Genomic DNA, 22,854 nt, shown 5'->3' on the forward strand with positions numbered 1-22,854 from the left:
TATATTTACATAAATAATAGTTGTTTGAATCCTGTATAAAGGCTGTTTTTAGAGCAGCCATTCTGACATAGTTTAAACACATGTGTAATGAATACAAATAATTATAGTCCTATTTTATTTAGTGTAACAGCCATTCCAGCGAGCCATCATGCACAACAGCAGGGCCTGGCCCACCTAAATGGAACAGGGCTATAATTAATGTCATTACTTACACCTGTGTTTAACCTTTATTACACCTGCAATGACATCAAACTGTGACATTGACCTATAGCGCTGTTCAAGCAAAAACTAGATGCATCAGCTTTCCTAATAACGTTCATACAATCCCTAAATTAAAATACTACAGGTTAGCTACTTTTGTGGTACCAGACTCAAAGGCTATTATTCTATATCCAAATATCATATTCAGATGGTGTAGTGATGAAACGGATTGTGTCCCAAACATTGTACTTAGTATTCACTTAATTTTGATTTTAAAAAGGCAAATGTGTCTCAACACAAACACAGAGTTAACATACAATACTTTGTTGGGGACAACTACAATATGTTCACGCTTGGTTGTTCCAACTTCAAGTGGTTTTTCATACATAACAAACTAACACTACAGCAAAGACAATACTCTACAGGGTTTTATAATGTGTTGGTGACGGTGCATAATTGAAGCAATGGTGGCTTGCACCGTTTATACGTGCACTGTGCACATACCTATAATGCTCGACAGGAGCACCGTCATGGCGGGTGCATGTTGGTACGAGTGGGAACACGACCGTGTAAAAGAGAGAAGCAGCTCTGCAACCAACAGAGCTGTAACAATTTCATATGTTCCCTCCTTACTGGTTTCAAACGGACCTACACTGACTCCACATGGAGTTAGCGCGTCAGCGTGCAACGTGGCGACTGAATCCCTCTCGCGTTACGGCATCCCGTGGACCAATGGCAGGGCTCCTGACGGCGGCGAGGCTGGGTCTTGCTTTAAACGGACACTGTGATTGGCTGTACGTAATGCGGGCAGGAAATCCCGGTTCGGTTGCATCCCTCGTTCAGAAAAAAGGGGCACAGGATTGCCTAAAATCGCTTGAGTGAAGTCCGTAAGTGTTCCCAGTGCAGAGTCAGGTGCACTCTGCAGGTTTGGTTATTGCGCAGCTGCAACACTGTTGCGCACCGCTGCTGAAGAGAGGAAGACAGGTTGGTTTGGTTTGGGTCGGCACGAGCGCTGGAAGTATAGCTACACAGCCGCTTGCTCATTGTGCGCTGTTCAAGGCCTGTGTAAATCCAGTGGGAATCTGCAGCTTCAGCCCCTCTGACTGATGGACGTCTACAGCTTCATGTGTGCTGCGCTTCTGTGCACGGCGGTGGTGCACGGCAAGCCCACGTTAAGGAAAGACAGAGTTATTCATGACCCAGAAGTGGGCAGGCAAGCCCACGAAGAGAAAGGCTTCCAATACGACCATGAGGCCTTTCTTGGCAAAGAGGAGGCCAGGTCATTTGACCAGCTCACTTCCGAGGAGAGCAAAGACAGGCTTGGGTAAGGAGGACATATTATTACTCTTGACACGAGCTGATTTTGAAACCAGTATTGGTTATTGTTATTGTCATTGCTCCTTTGAGTAGTTGTTTATATGAATCACGCACTTCCTCTGAAAGGGTACGTTGCGTGTAACTGTTCAGGCTAAAGGACATTAAAATGTAACATGAGCACAAGTGTGCATGCCAGCAAAATCTACAATGCTCTATGTAACGGTGCGTTATTGCGCCACCAGGACTACTCGCACACTCTCCTCCTGAGTTAATTGCTCAGCCGAAATCTGAATTATACATCTGCATTAATGAACCATATGCAGGTGGTGAAGTTTGAGTACAGTTGTGTTGCATTACGTAGAGCTGTTGTCACTTACAGCAGTGTGTAGGCCTACACGTCATGTGCTACGTGGTTCTGTGTGTGTGCTTCAACTTTTTTGTTTTTTTTGTGCCACTGCTTGGTTGACAAGTTGGCACCATGAAACACACGCTGGCTGAATGGGCTTGCCCTCTTTAATATAAAAAAAACCGTTTCCTGTTGTGTTGAGTGGGAGGACCCCTGTAACATCACAACGTGGCAAACTAGGTCTAAGAATACCCGTCTCCACTGCATTCTTCACTAAAAGGGCTTTGCCTGCTCCCCCCTTCCAGGGTAGTCTCATTGAAGCCACGTCCCTGATAGTAAAAGTGGTGCAACCAAATATATGTCTCCTGGCTGATTGTGAAAATAATAGATCACGGTTTTGAAGTGGGACAGAACATAGACGTGTGCTTATTAAGTGTCTTTACCATCGTGTTTGAGCATTGAAAGTGTATAATAACTCTAACAAATGCTCTTTGTCCTCATTCTCTTGCCTTACAGTAAAATAGTGGACAGGATAGATGATGACGCGGATGGCTCCATCTCCACAGCTGAACTCAAGGCTTGGATAAAACGTGTGCAGAAGCGTTACGTTTACGAGAACGTGGCTAAGGTGTGGACAGACTACGATCTGAACAAAGACAACAAGATTTCGTGGGATGAGTACAAGCAAGCCACATATGGATACTACCTTTGTACGTGTGCTTTGTTCACGCCATACGTCATTTAGTTTTTAATTTACAGTATTGGATTAGCTATTTATATACGTGACGGTAACCTGATTTTAATTCCCCATCTTTAGCCAGCCCGGAGGAGTTTGAGGACGCTAAGGACCAGTTTAGCTTCAAGAAGATGCTCCCACGTGATGAGAGGAGGTTTAAAAGAGCTGATCTGGATGGGGACCTGGCAACAGACAGAGAAGAGTTCACATCCTTCCTCCATCCTGAGGAGTTTGAACACATGAGGGATATTGTGGTTCTGGTAAGCTCTCTGTAACCACATGGTTATTATAAGTGTAATTAGAAAGGGGCGGTAAGCACAGTGTTCAACTTTCAGATTTTCATTGAGGAAAATATATAATTATTTTTGAGTGATGTAATTTCATCCACTAAGATTGGAGTTTATAATCCATGTATTTCATCTGATGGGTCACTTGAAGGCATGTGCTACATTTGGATAACACCTTAATGAAGTTTTAATGACCCAGGAAATAATTGACTTTCTATGTGTTTTTGGAACAGGTCCAATGGGATGGACTGACTGTCCCATTTAAGACTGGATCTTTAAATGTAAATTTGGCTTCATGGAACAGTTGCGTGGCTAATGTTAGCGGTGATGCACTATGCTGCTCTGTTCGAGATAATAATTAATCTGTCATTTTTGTGACATTATCGAATGTTACCAACTGTTCCGCCAGGATGTTCACTGATTGTGGAACATGTGTCTGAAGCTCAGCCTGATTCTCAAAATATTAAGAGGTTAAGCTCCTCTTCCTTTTTTTCCTAACACAGATTTTTTACACAACCGCACAACAGTGATTGATTGATGGCCTCTGAGTCCTATGATGTAACGACAGAAAGAGACGCTTTAGGAAGAACATGATTGTAAGATAGCGGGTCACTAACGGAGCTGGTCGTGCAGGTTACATTTGAACCGGTTCTGTTTCCATGTTCGGCTTCATATCTTCCTGCTGCGATCTGCTTTGAGAGGCCCGAGAGCTCCACTGCATTACACTGTAAACCCAACAAACGCGAATAGGTTTTCTTTTCTTGTTTAGCTCCCCCCACCCCGTTTCCCAGGGGAACTTTTCTGTAGTTTGCAATGGCATATTTCATAAATCTTTTTTATTGTTGTGTTCACATTGTTCCAGAGAGGCTTCAGTGTCGTGCACCTCCTGAAAACCTTATTGTTCGCCATCATGTTGCCACGGAGCCTCCTATGTAGCTGTAGGTTGCTTACCGACATGCTGCTTTAGATGTGGTGTGATGAAGAACCATAGGTTCTTTCATCTAAAATGTATTAATACTCAGCAGCATTTTAAATAAAACATTCTGGTATTTAACTCCTTAACTTTTCATGTACAGTGTTGCACTTGTTTATAATTGGACCACAGAAGCTACATGGATATTAATCATTCAGTAGGTTTCAGCAACAGCATCTCACCTGCAGGTGATGCAAACAGTGATTTTAGTGTGTGTGGGTGTGTGTGTGTGTGTGGTTGTGAACTAATGATCCGCTCACACTGCAATCCTTTAACCCTTGTGTTGCCTTAGGGTCATTTTGACCCGAATCAATATTACACCCTCCTCCCGCCTTAGGATTAATTTGACCCCATTCAATGTTTAATGTCGGTGTTCTTTCGGTAGTCAACAAACAAACATAAAGTGCCTCACACTTAAACTTGGAAAACAATATTAATTCTAATAATTTTCTGGAGGTTTTAATTGCTGGCGTCAAATTGAACCCAAAGGGTAAAATATGTTAGTAAATATAAAGGTAACAGGAGGGTGAAACATTGAATCGGGTCAAAATGACCCATAGGCGGGGGGAGGGTGTAATATTGATTCGGGTCAAAATGACCCTAAGGCAACACAAGGGTTAAGTAACTGTTCAGTCAAATTCACACGCTGTCAAATCCCGGATGTGGGAGTGAAATCCATCTCCCAGGGCTTTGAAAGCCAGTGTTTGCTAAAGTGTATATCATCTTCTAATGTGGCTCTTATCAGCTGGAACCCTGTCCTTCATTGGTTGTAGTGTCAGCCGTCAGCCCGGCTGTAAGATGACCCTCTTTGTGCCTTGGGCAACATGTTTTTGTTTTATTACTCAAAGTGAGAGTTCCACTCATGGTGACTCTTGTGTTTCCCTTTTTTATGATATCATAACTTATTCTGAATGCAGGAAACCTTGGAGGACATTGACAAGAACGGAGACGGACACGTGGATGAAGATGAGTATGTTGGTGAGTTTAAGCAATCTAATAATAATAATAATAATCATTTATTTTATATAGCGCTTCTCTAGACACCCGAAGTCGCTTTACAGTCCAGAGTCCAGTAGTCATACACACACAGTCATACCGGTGGTGGTAAGCTACATCAGTAGCCACAGCTGCCCTGGGGCAGACTGACGGAAGCGTGGCAGCCAATCAGCGCCTCCGGCCCATCCGACCACCACCAACACTCATTCACATCCATACGAACCGGGGTGAGGCTGCGGTGCATGTCTTGGGGGGAAACCGGAGTACCCGGGGTAAACCCACGCAGGCACGAGGAGAACATGCAAACTCCACACAGAAAGGACCTGGAACGACCGGGACGACCGGGATTCGAACCCAGGGCCTTCTTGCTGTGAGGCGACAGTGCTAACCACTGAGCCACCGTGCTGCCCAATGCGATACAATCGCACAGTAAACATCTTAAAAGGGCCACAACAGGCCAGTTGTCACAGACGCAGGCTAATACAGATCTGTATCATCAGCACAGCTGTTATTAGTATTTATTAATGGCTAAATCCATGAGTTTCTTTTCATGTACACCCACTTTGAAGGTGTGTCTTATAGTTTTGTTCATGACTAGTTTCTGGATGTTGTGAGTTGACCTGAGGAAGGAATCAGATGTTCGTTGCATGGGAAATATGTCTGACCGCTATTGTTGCCATTTAAGAAGCATCCCAGAAGTATTGTAAATAGATTTTTTTATTTTGTATCTGCCAACATTAACCTGAAACAACTTTTTTGACTCCCATTGTCCTTCTGCCGTTTCAGCCGACATGTTTTCCCATGAGGACGGGGGTCCGGAGCCGGACTGGATCAAGACCGAGAGGGAACAGTTTTCTGACTTCCGAGACCTGAACAAAGATGGTAAAATGGACCTGGACGAAATCCGCCACTGGATTATGCCACAAGACTACGACCATGCCGAAGCCGAAGCCAGACATCTGGTGTATGAGTCTGACCAGGACAAGGTGCGTAGTTTCATCTGATTGTATTCCTCCGACTGAGATAAACATAATGTACGTCTATTGTTAAAAAATAGGAGGTTACTTATCTTGCAATTCCCTTGTCCTCCCTCCTCAGGACCAGATGCTGACCAAAGAGGAGATCCTTGAAAACTGGAACATGTTTGTGGGAAGCCAGGCCACAAACTACGGAGAGGACCTCACCAAGAACCACGAAGAGCTCTGAGCTCTCAGTGCAGTTTCTGACGTGTGTGAGGAGGAGGAGGGTTGATGAACACCTTTGTCTTCAAAGTTCACTCAGACTCTTGCGCCTCCTCCCATCTCCACAGCCACCACTCCATCCTTTCCTCGTAGTAGTGGGACAGATGTCAGAGTGTTGGATTGTAAGTCAACACTGTAGATGCTAAACAAGAGGAGGGATGAGTGTTGGTCGTACCACTGACGCTAAAGGTCCGTCTCGGTTTGGTTTCTGACATTCAGGAGCACTGACTCTTCATCTCCGGTGCCTTCTTCACTGCCTCAGAGATCTGCGTATAGTCTTCAATAAAACCTGCAACGAGCTTTAGTTGAATTTTAATATACAAGAACAGTTTTTGATAGCACTGTTAATGTGAAACTACAGCGCAGAACAATTGTTAAGAATTTTGTATTTATTTGTCAAATCTCTTCTCTACTTTAACTTTGAGAGGAATAATGTGATCGTCTTTATTCGCAAATTATGTTTATTTGTTTACAGTTTCCCGGCCACATGATTTTAATGACTTGTTGTTTTTGTGCTTTAAGAAATGTTTATTAACTGCAGTTAATGGCATGGTTTTTGCACGTGTTTAGATTTAAGTGTAGCCTGTGAAATAATGTTTCTCTATACTTTGTTTTAAATGTATTTATTGTTCTACTTGGGCCAACAATATGCTCCATGTTAAATGTAATTTACCTTCTGTCACATTTGAGCTTTTTTCTTTTACAACTGTCTTTTTTAATGACGGAGTGTGTTGATTTGAATACATAACTCCACATGACCCCTTGTTTCCTGTTACATCACTCCAAGGTCAACTTTTTGTAATAAATGTACCAGTGAATTTATACTGCATTTGGCATTGTGTTTACAGTATAAACCTGACCAAAAAGTAATCTTTTAATTATTGTTTTCAAATCAAATTCTGTATTTCTTAACGGGTACTTTGTATGTCATGAAAAGATCCAATTATGTCCAACATTTCTCTTTTTATTGCACATTTTGTTTCTGTTGTGCTTTGTTGTCCCAAACCTCATTGCATTCATAGTTCACCACACACATCAATATGTCTCCCTTTCCTCACTTCACATGCTCCTGAATTATGTCAAGATAAATAAAATGTATTATATAATTTGTGTTAAGCTGCGAAGCAGAATCATTATATTTCTAAGTATTTTTCTTTTCAGAATCGGTGTTTAAGGATAGAAATATACTCTGTGAATAGGATAGATGACAGCTTAAAAGATAGTTTTTTGTGAAAAGCTCTTGCTTTGTATCCTAGAGTTAGTAAAGAAGTTAAATACTGCCATAAGCTGGAATGATTGATATTGATCTCTTCTCCTAACTCTGGGTAATAAAGTAAATACGCTTATTTTGTGAATAATCCTAAATTTAATCAATATAATTATGTATCTGTCTAATACCACCCTACAATGATTTGTATAAATATGATTGTTCATTATCCAAAGTGCTTATCCTATTCGGGGTCGAGGGGACTGGAGCCAATCCCCACTGACACTGGGGAGACTGAGTACTTCCTGTTTAGAGGGTGGAGGACATGACAACTCCACGACTCCAACCGTGCAGCCCGTATATCATTGATATCACTGATTTCTTTACTATTAACAGTTATGGCTCATATCCAAATACCGCAGTCTCACCATTAGGACTCGGAGCAATCGGATTTTTAATAATTGTAGAGCCGTGTCCGACTGCCCTCGTCTCCCTTATTTTAAAGTGTGACAACCCTCTCTGCCACTGGCTGTGTCCCTGCAGGTGGGCGTGGCCAAGGGTCATGAGAAGAGTGGAAACACCTGAGGTAATCAGCAGCATTGGCAACACCTGTTTTTAAACAGGCCGTCTGGTCTCAGGAGCTTTCTCTCTTCTCCCTGAGACTCCAGTTTGGCTGGTTGTAGAAGAGTATGGTTTGACCCATTATACAACAAATCACACACACTGCCCACACATGCGCTCACCTCCACCACTGAAACTACAGACTCCACACGCCACTGTTTATTCTACCTAATTTATGTTCATGCTCCCTAAATTATGTTATGCTACCCAAGTTAAATATAACTCTTTCTGTCAACCACTTCTTGTGTGTATCCCTCTTTTGTTGTCATGGCCGTGCGGCCCGGTTCTTGACAAAAGAACATGTGACTACAGCACATAATACTTTCCAACACCCTTTCATTCTTCCAACACACTGCTCTGTCCTCACAATGTCATTATTATGCTCCTGCTGTCATTACTCACACTCATTCTCCCTCTGCTCACTTGCAAAAGGACAGTTTTTAAGACACCAGGCTCCCACTGTATCAGGAACAGGCCGTTCAAATGTTCTCGTTCTTATTTAGTGGATGCCGTGAACACTTCTCATGACTAATTGCAGACTGCACACTCAAAGCAGAGATGGAATTATGCTGACTTGCTGTTGCTGCTGGCTGTTGCAGTGAAACTCTCAGATGTAACTGAGAAAGCAGCTCTGCCACCCAGCCTGTCCCCTCTGCTTGCTCATGTGGAACATATGGATATATGTGTGCCAGTTAGCAAGACAAGTCAAGCGGGACCAATGCGATAAAGCTCATTAGGAACAAGGGACAGGGCGATGTATGTGTGGGGTGTGTGTTATTCTGTTGTGACGGAGAACCTTCCTCAAACACTCAGACCACGACTGCAAGAAGCCAAAAATGTCTGGAAAGCTATTCTGACTTTACTATATTTTCTTTGGCATCTTCCAGGTTTGGATAACTTTGTAAGAGGAAGACATGACAATAACAATGTTTATTTCATACACATTTGCAGAAATAGGTTACCGTATTTTGGCATGGCTCCACTTGTGCAGCTTCATCCACGAATACAGATTTATTTTCAGAATAATTCCTTCGTTGTTCATCTGACAAAAAAAGCTCCAGGTCTGAGGAACATTTAAAATGGAGGTATTGACTGTGGTGTTGGAAGTTTTTAGTTATTTCTGGTCTCTATAATGTCTATTGGAAAGTCAAATATTTGCTCTGTTGCCTTTCTACAGAGTGTGGGGTCAGTCTTGCATCATGCATTTGAATAATTGGGAGGCCTAAAACACTAAGTAGCTCAATGTACTTCCTCCAAATAGCATATGAGGTTTGTCATGTGTCAGGCTGCATCTGTGAGTCGGTGCCAGTGTGTGAGTGAAGGTGGATGAATATTAGTGGTGAACGCAGATGAAAAAGAACCAAATGTGTGTTTGACTGAGCAAGATGGGGGCACATGGGCTATCTGTGCAGCCTGCCTCGCGGTCATGTTTAACAGCCTGCCCCTCCTGTTTATGATAGGTTCCTAATCATTCACACTGGGGGAGTGTGTGTACAGTAATGTCTTCAGACAGCTCTCATATGAGTGTCTGCGTAGATCAACCCCTCTCCACTGATAATAATGAGCCCTCTGGGTGAGAACAGGGTGGAAACAGTGGGAGAGGACGGTCATAAAGTGGAGAATATTATTGTGTAAGAAGCCCCGAGTATCGTTTTCACTTAGTCTTGCATCTGCTTTGAAAGAGATGTTTTTCCTAGTGCACTGCCATTTCCATAACAGTCATTAACAGCAGCTAACCCCAAATGACTACGACAGTTAAACTGCCTGCATAATAAACCATACAGTTCATCCCCCCCTTCTACTCTCCTCATGACTCTTATCATCACGATGCCCTATTTTTAAGCTGCATGAATCCGAGTTCCGTCGTTTTTGTCTTTTATCTCTTGTGTGTGTTTCTTGTGCCCTGGGGAGCCCACTGTGTTGTTTGTAATGATCTTTGGGACATCTGAACCATCTGAACCATCCTGCGCTGAGGCTTTCATAACAGGCATTCCACCCATTATATAATAACAGCCATAATGGTATAACAACGGGATACAATCTCAGTTAATTATTGAGCTGTTTACACAAAACATCTAATATTTACCAATCTGAATGGCTAAACTCTATATGTTTCTTTGCCTTCATGGCAGCTTGAGGGACTTTTGTCTTTTCAGTGGAGGACAGATCATAGTTTGCATTTCTGGAATTGAAACAGAATTTAATTGAATGCTGTGATCGCAGACAGAAGAACTTATATGTGATATATAACATTTAAAATAAAATAATTGGTTTTGCTATCATAACGAGTTACTATTTGCTAATATGTAGTTTAATGAGGTCCCCGTCATTTCTCTGTGAATGAGGCGGTTTTAGCAATCTAAAGGGAGGACTTTTCTTTTTTCAGCCAAAAACCTTTCCATGGAGGGTATCTTAAAGGCTGACCCAGTTCCTCATGTTCCTCAAAGACGACAATAAAAGTGATTTCAATGGTCAAATTGTGTCAGACGGGAGCATAACGCTTTTACATCACATTGCAATCAATGAACTGTGTCTCTTATCCCAAGCTCTTAAAGTCAAACCTGCCACAATAAAGTTTCCTCCGCAAAAAAAACACCTCCATTTTTATGCATAATCATTCTTCCAGAAAAGAAAAGGTGCAGCTCTTAAATAATCATATGATGATCAAGAACACATTAAATGGAATCAATCTAACTTAGATGACAGAACAAAGTTGTTTGATATGATTAAATGTGAATACTTGCAATACATATTCTGGTTGTTGTTCAGATGTGGAATAGGCAGTCTTGTGGAATACACATTTAGAACGTCATAGGAAATTCAAATTTATGAAAAATATAATTGAACGGTTATGTGAAATCCAAATGATGAGAACACATGTATCCTCTGTCTGGTGTGTGGTGGAGGGGCTGCATGTTGTGACCTTGGACCTTTGACCTCAGCTTTTCTCTTATGCTGGCGATGCTACGCGGACCGTTCCTTCTGTGTTTGTGCAAGTTGTGTGATTGTATGTGCGTGTCATGTGAATGTAGGCTAATTCGGGGCCTCACATGATTCTACTTCCGGACAATGAAGCTTGAAGGAATCAATCAATCTTTAATGACGTCTTGGAGAAAGTGCTTCTCCCTCCTCTCGCCCACCGCGGGACTCTACTCCCCCTAGTGGTGACGAGACAGAACAAGAGGCGACTTAGTCTTATTTTAACAACTGCACTTGTGCTCATCTATCATCATGAGTTTTTATGTGCCCATCAACGTAAAGTATGGAATCGGCCAATAATGACTACACAATTAGAGAGAAGGCTTTAAAGAGCGATACATTTCAATTTAGGAACCATAAACCTAGTGAGTTGGTAACTAATTGTAACTGCTTCTGGAGTAATGGGAGCCTTCTGGACTGAGGTCAGGATGACTCAGAATCAGTTTCAAACTGCTTGTTCGCCGCTACTTTTGTGCTTTAGTTCACTCATTCTGACAAGCCGCTGCTTATCTTATGATGATATGTGCAGAGAGAAACTTTTCAAGTTTTAATTAAAAGACAAAAGTGGCCCACAGTGTCGTAGTTTTGGAGTTCATATCGCAGTGAGTGTGAAGACAATGTTATCCAAGTGAGGCTGATGTCTTTGGACAAAACGCCTCCCGCGCTTCATTTGTCAACATTTGCCTCTTTATTTTCTCTATAGTCGTTTTTCCCCGTGTCCCAGCATCTGGATACCTCTGGGACGAAGGGGAGGAGAGGGGAGACGTGGCCTTGTTTCATCCCTCCTGTGCCGCTGTTCCCCAGGGGGTCTTGGGTTGGTTTGTGATCTTGTGTCTCACATGATAGACACACATCTAATCCTGTTAGTCGTTAATATCTTCCAGTGGAATAGAGGAGACAGCAGGGGGGGAGAAAAGAGGACAAGATGAAAGATGGGATGGTTGAGGAGAGAGGGGAATATTTGAAAAAACTCTATTTGCTGGCCCTCATATTGGTCTTGGGTTAGAGACTATAGTTAGTGCATACATGTATGTGTGTGTGTGTGTGTGTGTGTGTGTGTGTGTGTGTGTGTGTGTGTGTGTGTATGTGAGTGTGTGTGTTTCTGTGCCTGTGTACCCTTGTGGGATCTCCCCGGCTGTTGCCTGCATATCTGACAGACTCTTCTCAAGGTGTTTTCCCCTCGCTGTCTTTATCTATCTGCTCCATCTCTGCTCCCTGTGTGAGAAAGTTTACCCTCTAGGCCCCATCTGAGCTCTAGGCCCCCCAAGGCTTCTGCATTCCCAAAGCTCCGACACACCGGAGCCCCTCAGGCTCCCTGCTTTACCACAGGGAATATCCCCCCCCCAAGAACCCCGAGGCCCCTCAGACTGTGTGGAGCAGCAGCTCTGCACAAGAGAGCTATAGCCGAGGGGGATGCTGTCTGGGAATACAACTAAGAACATGCTTCAGTGAACATTTGAACTGTTCCTGACAGCGCCTCCTGTTGGCGTGGCACTGTTTTTGCATGCAGGCCTTCTTGTAGCCCAGTTTAGTTTCCTCTCCGGGGCCTTGACCTTGTTAACAATCCCTCGGGGCTCATAGAGGCCTCCGTGTGCCGCATGTGCATTGACCTTTCCTGCTCCCGGAGGTTAAGTAATGTCTTTTTGGCCTAAAGAAATGCAGTCGGAGCTTTATAAAAAACGTTGGATGCACCTGGAGCATGCACTGGATGACTTATTGACAAATAATATCCCTGTATCAGACCAAATATAGACTTAATACTACGGAGAAAGTTCATGTTTGATCTTGCATATATGGAATGAACTGCTTGTTTCTTGGCTTTCATTGTGACAGTGAGGTTAAATCACACTAGCGTTCAAAAAGAAGGCTTTTTGGGGGGGTTGCTCGTGGATTATGGAGGCTGTGAAGCTAGCAGGCCTGCTGTCCTACAGATGTCTTGGGCTGTGCGTTACCAGGTGTACGTCACCTGAGATTACCCACGCTGATACCCCTTAAAGGCAAACAGCCAGCAGTACAGCTGAGGGGGCATCTGGTGGCGGGTGTGCATACGCATGTGTACGCGTGTATATGTGTGTGTGTGTGTGTGTGTTCATGCATTCAGATTGGTGGTAACGTTTGTCAGAAAGGGAGTAATGCAGACATTTCCGATGGTATGAGATACTTTGTCCCGTCATTATCTCCGAGCAGAAACAATCTGTGGAAGGAGTGGAGATCCATGGAGGGTTTCTTTATATGTGCAATACTGATGGTAGTAATATTTGAGGAGGTTTGAAGCATGGGTTCCTCATGCACCACACAGCCTGGGCACTCTCCAGTTAAGAGTGAACTGGAGTGAGTCAAATGTTCACCTACGCTGTCCCTCTGATCTTCCTCTTCCTCCCGGGGCCCCGCAGAGAGAGAACAAAGAGAAGCCGTTCTTAATCAAAGTGCATTGGATTAAGAAGCTGGGGGGAAAAACCAGATCACAGAGATACTACTCTGTAGCCATTTAGTGGATTAGAAAACAACCTGAATCACCACTTCATATGAGTCTGTGACCCTGAAATAGCAGAATGGCATTTTAATCTTTCTATTTGTTTGAAAAGTGTCCAGATCTGTTATGGAATAAAAGCAGCAATGCAGAAGCAGGTGTGTGAGTGTGTACTGTGTGTGTGTTTATGTGTGTGAGAGAAGGCCTTCGGTGAATGTGTGTTGTGGTTTCTGTGTGAACATGTAGCCAACAGCTAAATATACCATGTGCGTGTTTACATTGCTTTTCCAGGTACGTGACATCATTAACCCACAGAGCCATACAGCTGCTCTATTCTTCCCACACCGAGTCATATTTTATTCACCTCCCTGCTGTAGCTGAATCAGCTCATCGCCGATGGACTTGACACACAACTCCAGCCACATCATGTATATTTGATGGGGCAGGGCATGCTCGGAACGGGCCTTCCTGTTTCTCACTTTCGTTGATTTTAACATATTTATTGTGGCCTTCTCAGAGAAAGACTGGAGTGGGCATGTGTTGGATGTAAAAAGTGAAAGCGCCTCAGCACTCACAGTGAGTCAGCTGGGCTGAAAAGGCTGATACTGCCATCATGTGGCTCCATGATGTAAAATGCCATTCCAAAATGAAGGATATTATTTACAATAGGGACTTTAATGTGTGTGCTTTTGTGTGTGTGTAGGGGCCCAGCCTACGTGAAGTCCAGCCAGCTGACACTGGGGTATGTGTCTTTTCTAATGAGATTTACTGGGCTCCAGATGTTCCTAGTTATGAAAATGTGTGTCAGAGATTTAGGGTGAGACCTGCACCCTGTCAGAGCCGCAGCTGGGTGCTGTTTTACTGTCTGTCACCACTCCCCCCCCCCCCCCACTACCACTCATAGGTAGCCTCTTAACCTGACAACACCAACACCTCTTCTCTTTCTAACACACACACACACACAGGACATCAACGTGAATCCACATTTTATAAACTTAGAAAAAACATAACAAATATAAAAAATGGAACATCATAATAAAGGTAAGCAAATACACCACATATATACAAAGCAATTTAGAGAGTATATATACTGTCAGAATATAAGGATGTTCACATTCCACAAAGCAAAACAAATCTCAACTTAAAAGACAAAAAGAGACACATTGTCTCTTTACTAAATCCAGTTTAAATTGTCCAGCACATTTTCAAGGTGACACCATTTTATCAAGAAAAAAAAGAAGCCAGTGCAAGTGTACTAACATATCCAAAAGAGTGTATCAATATTTTCCTCATCTCACATACAAACAATTTTCTTCTTGGCTCAGGATGACTGTGGTATTGTACCCTCTCTGTCTGAGTTTTTATGTCTAATCACCAGAACTAGTTCTAGTTGAGGTGCATCATGAAGATCGAGGGTCCATCAGAGTCTCTGGACGTTGGCTGGCAGAGGGAGGCGTCAGCTGGGCTCCCCACTTCAGCGAGTCTGGCAAGGCCCCATAACCGCTGACCAGGCTCCAGCGTCCTCCTCCACTCGCTGGCACGACATCATGTCCTCTTCCTCTTCGTCCTCCTCCTCCTCAGATGGCAGGCTGCAGCTTGGTCAGGTTCCTCTGGTGCATGCTGTGGTGGCGCACCAGCTCGTCAGAGCGGGCAAACTTCTTCTGACAGTTGGACCAGCGGCAGGTAAAAGGCTTCTCGCCTGACAAGGAGGGGACAGACAAGGAGAAAACGAGATAAACGACTGCTTTAGAGTGAACACCGCAAACTTATGTTTTGTTGTCTGATTTTAAGTCAGGTGAGCATGGAAAGGTAGAAAATAAAGGTATACGCACTTGTTTTACCTGTATGAGTCCGAGTGTGTGTCTTAAGATGATCTGACCGTGAGAACTTTCTCTGACAGGTCTCGCACTGAAAGGGCTTCACTCCTACACAGAGGTGTTTGTTTGTTGAGACAGACATGAGAAGAGGGTGAGGTGAGGGTCAACAGTTTAAATACACAATGACATGAGCGATCATTGTGGAGGTTCAAATCATTACAAATAAATATTGTCCAGGGAGAACATATAGTTACAAAAAAAGTTTTACTTTTTAAATTCAAATCTTTTAAAATTCACACAAAATATATTTAACCTTTGGTACATCTGGAGTGTCATATTTTATTATTTTAGTTTGCTATTTCTGGCAGACCTAATTTTATTAATTTAGGGGTACAACCATGATGGGAATATACTAAATCCTAGAAGTATTTGTTTATTTATTGGCCTACAATTTAAGTCGTCAAAGTAAATCTACTGAATCTAAAAACCCTTTAATCTGCCTATAAAGAAACACCTGGTATTTCAATTTGTTCTTAATAATGTGAAATGTTGATCTCCCACGTTAATCCCAAGAAAACAAAATTGAGGTCGTGACCTCAGTGGTAGCTATAGGTCCCTGGAGGGAACCCATACGTCTCTTGACCCCGGTGTACCTGTGTGTCTGCGCTGGTGCCTCTTCAACTGGTCCGAGCGAGAGAATCTGCGTCCGCAGTCCGTGAAATCACACTGGTACGGCTTCTCTCCTGCAAAACAAACCACCCGCATCAACAGCTTTCTCAATCTTCCTTTAACACAGCTCCACACATTCAAACCTGAGCAGAGAAACGTGTGTCACCAACAGAACATGGCATACATATGGAGTATTTAATTACATTGTAAAACTTTAACAGCCTGTGTGTATTTTCTCGGTGTAATCTTAGATATAGAAATCCTCTCACCTGTGTGTTTGCGGCCGTGCATCTGCAGATGTGACAGTTTGAAGTACCTCTTGCTGCAACCAGGATAAACACATACAAACGGACGCTTTTCGTTGGCCTCTGATGACGACTTCACAACCGGAGGACCGATACCAGCTACGCGTCGAACATCCTTTAGGAAAGAGAAGTCAGAGGACTTTTCAGTGGGGAAGTTTGCTTGTCGTATATATATATATGTGTCACACGTGCATTCGCTTTGACTGACCTGAAGTCCTCTGAAGACACCGTGTGTGTGTATGTGGTACTGAGCACTGACGAGCATGGCTGGAGGAGGGGCTGTGGGATCACTGTCATAGCTGGGTGGATGGCCACTGCTGGGCAGGAGGGACATGAGTTTGAGTGCAGGAAGTTAGATTAACAGATACATACTAAATTGTGTTTATCAGTCCAAATGAATATAGTCAGTTAGAGTTAGAAGTCACAGTTAAATCTACATGAGAAAGGTATTCCTCTCCTACATGGCACACACACTTTATAATCACAATTACATAGCTATCTTCATCACAACTTCACTTAAGTGTCCTTACTTTGCACAAAAAAAATCTTTAAAACATATAAAAGAAGACAAAAAAACTCAATATACACAAACATGAATAGGGTCTTCTCCACTCTACTGATTTCCCTTGGCAGCAGGCCAACAGCCATCTGGTCAAATCCTCCTCTTCCTCCTCCTCTGCACCACCACACACATTGGTCATTACTGAAGAATAAAGCATGTTTTTTTTATAAATATAAATAAAAATGCTCACCTTTTCATGGAAGATGCCAGGTTGTTCATTTGATTCCATGTTACACAATCGAGCTGCGATGCCATCTGGTACAGGTTATCACTGAGCGAAACATGTAGCGCGGGCATTAGCATTTTACTTTTGTTAAAAAACTATATTTTTTCTATTTTTTGGGGTTTGTGAAATTTAGACAGCAAAAAATGTTATACAAGTCAAAGGGTCATAGAACAATATCAGCTCTGAGGTTATGAACAACGAAAAGGAAAATACTTGTTTTGTTTGTTTGTTTTCTAGGAAATCCTGAAATCAGAACGGCCAGACACTTACAATATTTATGTTCCCGTCATTTATTTTCCCTTGTAAGGATAATGAAGGCGTTCCATTCAGGGGAAACTCCAAATTACTCGCTTATTAACACATCCTGTCCACCCACCGACCCACCACACTCCTCACTGGCTTCATTAAAAAACATGGGCTCAGAGCCATTCTTTACCTTGGCAGATCACACTGAACACACACACACACACACACACACACACACACACACTCTTGACAGAAATACACACACTTTAAGATGCAGTTGTGCACTCTGCGGGGGTGAGTGCCTCCGTGCCTAGTACACCATGGACCAGTGCATGACATCACTCTGTCCTCAGTATCATTAAAGGCGGGAACCAGTTTCGGGGGAATTCTGGACGGCATTCCTTGAGAAGTCCTTGAAGGAAGGCTCGCGATGGCTCGCTAATCAGCTCTGAGCTATGTTAAACTGTGGAAAGACTCACTGATATCTGACATATATTCTGGCTGTGTACGTGAGAGCGTGTGCGTGTGCGTGTCTCTGTGTTTGTTTGAGGGTTTCCAGTTCATGCCATGAAGCTCTAACAACCGCAAAGTCTTCCTTCTTCTTATCACCTCCTGCTCCAGTATTTGGGTTGCACATGTTCCTTTTCACCAACAACATCGCCGGGCGGCATTCAAAGAATGTCATCCTAATTTGCCCTTTTGAGATGTTTTGCATCAAAATGAATACAAGATGGATGCACATACAGAGGTTACAATGAGAAGATTCCCAGCCTTAACTACCCCCCACACCCCCCACTTCACTTTCACTTTCACTGAACTTGTCTCTTTTACTTTCCCCCCTCGTTTTCCGCCTCAGGGTAGACTCAGACACATCAGCAGTAGATCGCTCAGTGTTTGTTTTGGCCTGCTGAGCACCAGTGGGCAGCACTTAACCTCAGAACAAATTACAATTCAGGATCCAGAGAGTGCAGAGGCAGACGCAGGGACTTAGCGTCGGATCAGAGAGAGTTCACACTCCTACGAATTACCAGCGAGCGAGGGAGCTGCTTTTGGTGTCGGTGGAAAGAATCTGACATTAATTGATGAGTGAGGAGTCTGAAAACGTTTGGGAAGAGTGGGAATGAAACAAGAGCAGATTCAACATAGCAGGACGGGAATGGAGCGGCGTGTAGGATCGAGTCATGGTACCTGTTGTAGTTTCTCAGCAGCAGAGCTTGGCTGCTTTGACACGATTCAGATGGATTGTGGCAACCGAACATGGGAGGAGGAGCAGGGTACTGCTGGTCAACTGAAAATGCAAACACAAAAGTTGTTTATTTTATCGATATTAGATACAATCTTTTGGTGTATACAATGTATTTTTCCCAGGAGCTGACATATTTAAATGGCTTTTTTTGTCCTAAAAGTCTTAAGGATACACTACCGTTCAAAAGTTTGCTGTCACTTAGAAATGTCTTTATTTTTCAAAGAAAAGCACTGTTTTTTCAATAAAGATAACATTAATCAAAAATACACACTGTACATTGTTAATGTGGTAAATGACTATTCTAGGTGGAAACGTCTGGTTTCTAATGAAATATCTCCAGAGGTGTATAGAGGCCCATTTCCATCAACTATCACTCCAGTGTTCTAATGGTACATTGTGTTTGCTAATCGCCTTAGAAGACTAATATCTGATTAGAAAACCCTTGTGCAATTATGTTAGCACAGCTGAAAACAGTTATGCTGGTGATATAAGCTATACAACTGGCCTTCCTTTGAGCTTGAAGTTTGAAGAACAAAATTAATACTTCAAATATTAATCATTATTTCTAACCTTGTCAATGTCTTGACTATATTTTCTATTCAATTTTCAATTCATTTGATAAATAAAAGTGAGTTTTCATGGAAGACACAAAATTGTCTGGATGACCCCAAACTTTTGAACGGTAGTGTATATATTTAATCATCACAGAAGAAAAAGAAAATGGCCAAATATTCACACCTTTAGTTGAAAAAGAATTACTTCAATGATTAATCAATTATTGAAATAGTTTATCATTATTATGATGTTGGCATTGATCATTTTTATTATGTTGGCAATTGACGGATTGTTAAAGCTTCGCTTTTGATAATGTTTTCAAAGTTCATCTGACTATCCAGTATTAAGATGAAAACTCTCCCAAAAATTCTTCCTGAGGAAACATGTTTGTATTTGATGGACATTTCAAGTTCCTTTCATCAAAGCAGACGCACAACACACACAAACATATATATTTGTAAATGAGTATTAAGACATGCATGCACAAACACTTCAAAGAGAGAGCGGGTCAATCCGAAACAGCGGTGCCTTTCAGGTTCATTTAGTATATTGTTCCCCAGACAGTTTTTGACATTCCAGCAGTCCCATAAAGCTGTTTCCTCAAGTTATCATTTCCAGAGTCATTAACCATACGTATGCTTATAGGAAGCGAGAGGCAAGCTGTGTTTATGTATCCCTGCGTTTATGAACAGAGACGGAGAGAGATGAAGGAAAAATTGAGAACAGTGACTCTGTTGTGATATGAAAAATGATGGGTTACTTATATAACCTTGCTGTGACACGACCGTCTTCCAGTCTGCGAGTCAATTTAGTGAAAAGACGTCAAAGGCGGAGACAGTTACCTATGTTATTTGGCGGTGACAGAGTGTCCTCGTGTTTGAAGGACAGGCTGGAGTGCTGAGGGGTGTGGTGAGACGGAGTGTGACCATAGCTGGGGTTGCTCTCTAAACCCACCGCTCCGTAGCCTAACAGGAGAAAACACAAAAAAAGAGAAGCAATGGTCAATTGAAATGATCTTATTTGCCTGGTTGAGTCATTAGATGACCATCTCGCAAACAAAGCTTGCAGTATCTGGTCAGATATCTGAATCCCCCCTGGTAGGATAGCTCTTAGACTCAGGCAGGGTTACCACAGAGAGACATTCATCAAACTAGTAAATCCTATTTCCTTGAAACATATCCCCACCATCTATCTTTGGCCTTGTGGTTCCAAAATTTATGGCAGGTGGAAAAATAAATTTGGCAAACAAATCACAGGCAGACTGAGATGAGCGCTGGAGAATATGCTGAGTAGAATAATAACAAGGTTGAGAAGTAATGAACTGAATGTATGCTTAATTCATTCATTCATTAACATTTATAAGTCAGCATTAAATAGTTACGTCTCTTTTTGAGGGGGGGGGGGGTAGATGAAAAGTTAAATAAGAGTGTTACATTTCAGAAAGTTATGTGAATATGATGATTCAGGCATATGCAACATGTGTGCATGTTTATTTTACATACACAGCATAGACAGGTCGCTTTATCCCGAGTCAGGCCTGTTGAAATGTTCGAGAAAAATGACTCACAAATTCTTACTGAAATCCCGTCAGCCTGCAGTGCACGACGCTGAGTAGTCTACCGCTTCATCAAAATACATTCCAGTGAGGAAACAACAAAAGACTCACTGCAAACTGATTATGAACTTCACATCATCAGACATATAGACCTTGAACCTGACGTGTGAGAAGTGAGCCCCAATAGACAACAATCATGCCTTATCCAGGAAACAGACATTTGAGTTCTCATAGGTTGATTCCAAATCAAGATTCCATATGGAATCTTAATATATCTGGGTTCTTTTAATCTCAATAGAGCGGCTAAAATAAAATATAAATATATATATATGTATATATATGTATATATATACATATATACATATATATATCTGTATATATATACAGATATATATATATATAAATAACATATATATATATATATGTATATGTATATTTTATTTTAGCTGCTCTATTGGGATTAAAAGATCCCAGAGGTATTGTTTGGAGAAACAAAAATCAAGTTTAAGATTAACTTCACTTTAAAAATGTTCCACTTAATTCTTAGTTTTTGTTTTGGAAATTCTCCTGGAGTAATACTTCTGAATAAAGATCTCAATAACACAATAACTTTCTCTTTCATAGCAGAGGACATTTGTTTTGCTCCACACAGAACTCGTGGTCACATGTTTTTTTCAAATGTTATTTGAAGAACTAAAAGGAAAACACAGCCATGTTGTCCAGGCCAATAAAATCGAAACTTTTAAATGCAAAACGTTTATTTACAATCAGATGATGCGCGCATTAATCATCTTTGCCTCCTGTCCGTGTCTAATGTCACTTCACTGGATGAATTAAGTCTCTTCCCTCTTATCGCTTGTAAGACTACCGGAAAGCTCACCGTGGAAGCTCAACCGGTATTATTCATATATGTGTATTTCCTATTAACTTGGTTGGTATGTACGAAATACTGGATTACCATTACCAAGGTAATAAACCAGTGCGAATAATATTTCTATATCTCTGCTGCCGTTAGACACGCTCATGTATTTTAAAACTGTCAGTCGTAGAAAACAATGTGCATGACATTCAAAACTGCAAAGGAGTGTGTGTGCAGTCAGCATCATAAAATACTTAAAATTACAATCTTCTTGAACTTTATATGGATGCATTAGAGATTCCATTCAAAAAGGGATCACTTACTGGCATCGCATTTGACAAATGGACAAAGAAGTAATGCAGTAATACGAGCTGATGAAGGAGGAAATCTACCTGCATATATATTTATACTGGTGTCTTAAAGGTCGTTGTGACTCTGCTAGTGATTAAAAGCATTCTTTCCTCCCGGTGCAAAGGAACTGTCGTAGACGTCTGCCAGAGCATCAGCACAAAGCTGTCAGGCTTGTTCCTGACATGGGACAGAATGACCCGGCTCAGCACACAACATCCTGCTGAGACACAACACTGTTGACAACCCCTACACATGAAGTGACATCATGATCACATGCAGCAGGACACAACACAACACACTTGGATTTGATTGATGTGTGCGTGAAAACATTTGCTCGCCATGTTTGACATAACGTCACGCTGATGAGAAGAAGACAGAGGTCAGATGGTGATGGGCGGGCTTACCCTGGTTCCTGGGTGCAGGAGGACTGTCCATACAGCCAGGCAGGTAGGTTCCGTTGGGAAACATCAGCGGTTGACCGGCGGTTGGCTCTCCGAAGGCCCCGACTCGACAGGGGCCCGAGCCTGTAAACTGGCCCGAGAAGTGCACCGTGAAGGCCCCAAGTCCACAGTGAGGCTCCTCTATTGGATCTGTGGTCCCCCAACCGGGTTCCTGCTTAATGAGGGTGTGGTGGGAGCTGTAGGGAGAGCCAGGGTGGAGGTCCAGCAGCTGGGTCCACTGGCCCCCACCGACGGACATCCCACAGCTACCCCCAGCGCCCGGTAAGGACGACACAGGGGGCACTGGATCTCGAACATCTGACCCCATCGACATGGCTCCACACGGCTCGGTCAGCATTGGTGGAGGTAGATCGGGACAGTCCGAAGAAGGAGCGACGTTAGTCCGGTGGAAGACGACGGCTTTAAAAAGTCACTCAGTTCACGAACTGCAAAGTCTCCTGAAAGTTGAACGAAAAAACTAAAAACAATTAACGGAAGAAGCAATGAGCAAACTCTTCAGCAAAAACAAGAGCCATCTTTCCCCGCCACAAGTCAGGAACTGAAGATAACCAAAATGTGCACGCCAAATCTCAAGCTCCCGGGGTATCGGCAGTGGGTTTGGAGTGGGAGTCTGTGAGGGTAACAGTGC

The 22,854-nt window shown here is 42.6% G+C and overlaps 2 protein-coding genes across 7 annotated transcripts; one reads left to right on the forward strand and one right to left on the reverse strand.

The window, feature by feature from the left end:
• The first annotated feature begins 1,030 nt into the window (after positions 1–1,030).
• Positions 1,031–7,203, forward strand: rcn1 (reticulocalbin 1, EF-hand calcium binding domain). Its single transcript, XM_056413418.1, has 6 exons — positions 1,031–1,525; positions 2,381–2,574; positions 2,682–2,860; positions 4,778–4,838; positions 5,643–5,842; positions 5,955–7,203. Exons 1-6 carry the CDS (start codon positions 1,308–1,310, stop codon positions 6,060–6,062), a joined length of 960 nt encoding a protein of 319 aa, XP_056269393.1. The 5' UTR covers positions 1,031–1,307; the 3' UTR covers positions 6,063–7,203.
• Positions 7,204–14,348: 7,145 nt separating this feature from the next.
• On the reverse strand, positions 14,349–22,823 carry wt1b (WT1 transcription factor b). Of its 6 annotated transcripts, none has more exons than XM_056412622.1 (9): positions 22,170–22,823; positions 19,843–19,965; positions 18,388–18,487; positions 16,918–16,998; positions 16,374–16,479; positions 16,130–16,280; positions 15,845–15,934; positions 15,216–15,299; positions 14,349–15,073 (listed from the first exon to the last, which is right to left on the reverse strand). In XM_056412622.1, exons 1-9 carry the CDS (start codon positions 22,561–22,563, stop codon positions 14,952–14,954), a joined length of 1,251 nt encoding a protein of 416 aa, XP_056268597.1. In that variant the 5' UTR covers positions 22,564–22,823; the 3' UTR covers positions 14,349–14,951. The 6 variants fall into 6 exon arrangements, with proteins under 6 accessions (XP_056268597.1, XP_056268595.1, XP_056268596.1 ...); XM_056412620.1 differs by having other exon boundaries at positions 15,207–15,299; XM_056412621.1 differs by having other exon boundaries at positions 16,374–16,482.
• Positions 22,824–22,854: the final 31 nt, after the last annotated feature.

Source organism: Pseudoliparis swirei, chromosome 4 (assembly GCF_029220125.1).
Source record: "Pseudoliparis swirei isolate HS2019 ecotype Mariana Trench chromosome 4, NWPU_hadal_v1, whole genome shotgun sequence".
Classification (NCBI taxonomy): Eukaryota; Metazoa; Chordata; class Actinopteri; order Perciformes; family Liparidae; genus Pseudoliparis; species Pseudoliparis swirei.

Coding starts and splice junctions, on each gene's coding strand:
- rcn1 (XM_056413418.1), top strand. CDS start 1,308: ATGGACGTCTACAGCTTCATGTGTGCTGCGCTTCTGTGCACGGCGGTG. Junction 1,526..2,380: donor GAGAGCAAAGACAGGCTTGG/GTAAGGAGGACA, acceptor CTTGCCTTACAG/TAAAATAGTGGACAGGATAG. Junction 2,575..2,681: donor CACATATGGATACTACCTTT/GTACGTGTGCTT, acceptor CCCCATCTTTAG/CCAGCCCGGAGGAGTTTGAG.
- wt1b (XM_056412619.1), bottom strand. CDS start 22,563: ATGCTGACCGAGCCGTGTGGAGCCATGTCGATGGGGTCAGATGTTCGA. Junction 16,483..16,917: donor CTGGCATCTTCCATGAAAAG/GTGAGCATTTTT, acceptor CCTCCTGCCCAG/CAGTGGCCATCCACCCAGCT. Junction 15,935..16,129: donor GCACGGCCGCAAACACACAG/GTGAGAGGATTT, acceptor TTTGTTTTGCAG/GAGAGAAGCCGTACCAGTGT.